The sequence below is a fragment of the Hippopotamus amphibius genome, chromosome 15 (genome assembly GCF_030028045.1).
Source record: "Hippopotamus amphibius kiboko isolate mHipAmp2 chromosome 15, mHipAmp2.hap2, whole genome shotgun sequence".
Taxonomy (NCBI): domain Eukaryota; kingdom Metazoa; phylum Chordata; class Mammalia; order Artiodactyla; family Hippopotamidae; genus Hippopotamus; species Hippopotamus amphibius.
This window is the reverse complement of record NC_080200.1, coordinates 6402536-6404996: the sequence shown is the minus strand read 5'-3', so window position 1 is coordinate 6404996 and position 2461 is coordinate 6402536. Positions and strand designations below refer to the sequence as shown.

At 54.9% G+C, this 2461-nt stretch overlaps 1 protein-coding gene across 8 annotated transcripts in view; it reads right to left on the bottom strand.

The window, feature by feature from the left end:
- Window positions 1–2461, bottom strand: part of EVI5L (ecotropic viral integration site 5 like) — a 29243-nt gene that overhangs the window by 8820 nt on the left and 17962 nt on the right. For all 8 annotated transcript variants that reach the window (XM_057708813.1, XM_057708816.1, XM_057708821.1 and 5 more), the window contains one exon: window positions 202–255. In XM_057708813.1, coding sequence (XP_057564796.1) covers window positions 202–255 — 54 coding nt within the window. The remainder of the gene's footprint in view (window positions 1–201; window positions 256–2461) is intronic.

Here is a 2461-nt window from a genome sequence, read left to right as displayed (position 1 = left end):
TGAAAACTCAATCCCTCCTCAAGCAAAGTTTCCCCAATGTATACAGCAGCCCAAATCTCAGAGGGGCTTGTGGTGAGGCCCAGGGGGTTACGCCACAGGCTTCAGGGTGGGGTCAGTGCCGGGGGCAGGAGGCTGGCTGGCCCTCTGGCTGCTGGGTCCTGCTCGGGCCGGGAGGGTTCGGCCGGTGGCCGCACCCCTCACCTTCTCCAGGGTCTCAATCCGCTGCTTCAGGAGCCGGTTCTCTGTCCGAAGCCTCTATGGGGGGAGAGGGGAGAGCACGTCAGAGCCCGCCTCCCCCTCCTGTACACTCAGAGGTCTGTCCCCTTGAGGCCAGGCCAGTTCCTGGGCAGGACGGCGCCCGTGTCTCACGTTCTGGGTCAGTGATTCCAGAAAACAGTCAAGGCCAGTTCCCGTTTGGAACGGCCCAATGGGTGTTTTTTTTTAAAAAACAAACCTTGGTTCAGTAAAAATAATGTGATCGCTTTGGTGGACGTGCACCATGTATGCAGGAGGGAGTGGGGGGTGGGGTCCCTCCTCCAGAGTCTGTTTCTACCCCATGCTGGGGCCTGTCAAGGGCCAACGTGACGCCTCCCACAGGGCAAAGGCCTCTGTGTTTGGGGGGAAGCCACTAGCAGACAGACCTCTTACTGCTTCGCTTTGAGCCTCAGGGTTACATTCTCAGAGGACAAACTCAGAGTCTGGGTCCAGGGGAAGGGGTCTTGCTGAACACGCATGCTTCCTTCAGTTTGAGAGCTACATTTCCGTGACCCTCTGAGAGCCAGCTGTACCCCCAAGAGTTGTCACTTTCCCCTCGGCTGGGGTTCTGGTTCTGGAGATGGTCTCCCTTGCTTCTGCCTTCCATCCTGTGCTGGTGGTTTTGGTTAGATATTTGTGGTTTTAGGTTCCCCCCCAGCCTTTAGGGAAGCAGGGGAGGTTTACATCTGCCTTGCACCTAGTTTCTACCTACTGACCCCATAAGCGGTGGGTACAGAAATAGTTTCGATCCCTGGATTAGTGAGGGTCCTGCTTGCCTGTGGATGACACAGAACACGGCCTGGTTTCTACCAGGAAGAAAAAGGTGGTGGAAACACCCAGAAAGCTACCAGGAAGCAACTGGTCAGAGAGAACTGCAGACTTAATTGATGGGCACTGACTCATGTCGTGGGAGGGGAAAGAGTTGCGGGCAGGCAGTGTCTTGCCCGAGCCTCCCAGCTCGCCAGGGTCAGAGCTGTTGCCAGCATGGGTCTCTGATCCAGAACCTGAGTCCTGAGCCCTGACCCCTGGACTGCTCTGCCCCCTTTCTGGCCTCAACGCGTTGATGCCAAAGCTCACCCACCCTTGGAGGAGCTGGACGTGCTGACCAACAACTCGCCTCTCTTCTCTTCCTCCCAAGAGAGAGCAAAATGGAGAGTGGACAAGGACAGTGGGGGCCTGTGTACTAATCACACTATTAAATTTTTCTTTTCTTTTTTTTTTTTTGCTGTGTGGCATGTGGAATCTTAGTTCCCCAACCAGAGACTGAACCCGTGCCCCCTGCAGTGGTGGCGCGGAGTCTTAACCACTGGACCACCAGGGAAGTTCCTTTACTTCCCCCTGCACTTTCAATGCTTTGAAATCCTGTGATCTTGCTAATCCTGGAGAGACTGCCCCTGCCAGGACTAGCTAATTCCTAGAGAGAGTAGACAACCTGCCTGCTAGCTCTCCTTTCACAGGCAAAGCAGCCAGTCCGGAGCCTAAGCCCCCACCCACCTCCCTTATCTCACTCTTACATCCCATGCTAGTATTTCCCCTGCCCTCACATTGTCCCAGGACAGCTAGGGACCACCCCTATAGCTCAGAGCCCGGAAATTATTCACACGAGCCAACCCTCAACTCTCCTGAACCTGCCCACCCTGCCTTGCCCATCCCTTCCCGTGGAAGCCACAGTAAGAGCTCCAGCCCATGCTTTTCTCCTTCTGCCTCCTGACCGCCCTGGTGTTCCCCCGTGTGGCCCTGTGTGCAGAGGTGTGCCCCCCTCCTTTTGGGAACTGTGAGTAATAAATTCTTCTTTTAAAGGCAGTTGTCTCTGTGTCTGTCCCCTCACCATACCTGATTAAAACAAATCCTGGGTACATTTTTAAACAGGCGAAAGGTGAAAGGGCACAGGGCAGGGTCAAGGGAGAAGGCAGCTGCCCTCCCCTTGGGGTGTTTAGGCTTCTCCTGTGAGGAATTTCCAGGCTGGGCATGTGGTTTAAGGATTCGCTGTGATCCTCCCTACTGCTGAGCCCTCATGGTCACCAGGTGGGAGCAGGCCCTTGTCTGTGCATGAGCAAGACACACATACATGTCTGGACTGGTGCATCAGTAAAGCTGCCATTCCTGAGGAAGGGAGATGCTTAAAAATTCCGGACACGAAACTATTTCTCGAAAACCTACAAACTGGGCTAGGACAATGATGCCCTCTTTCCCCCTCAGGTATGGG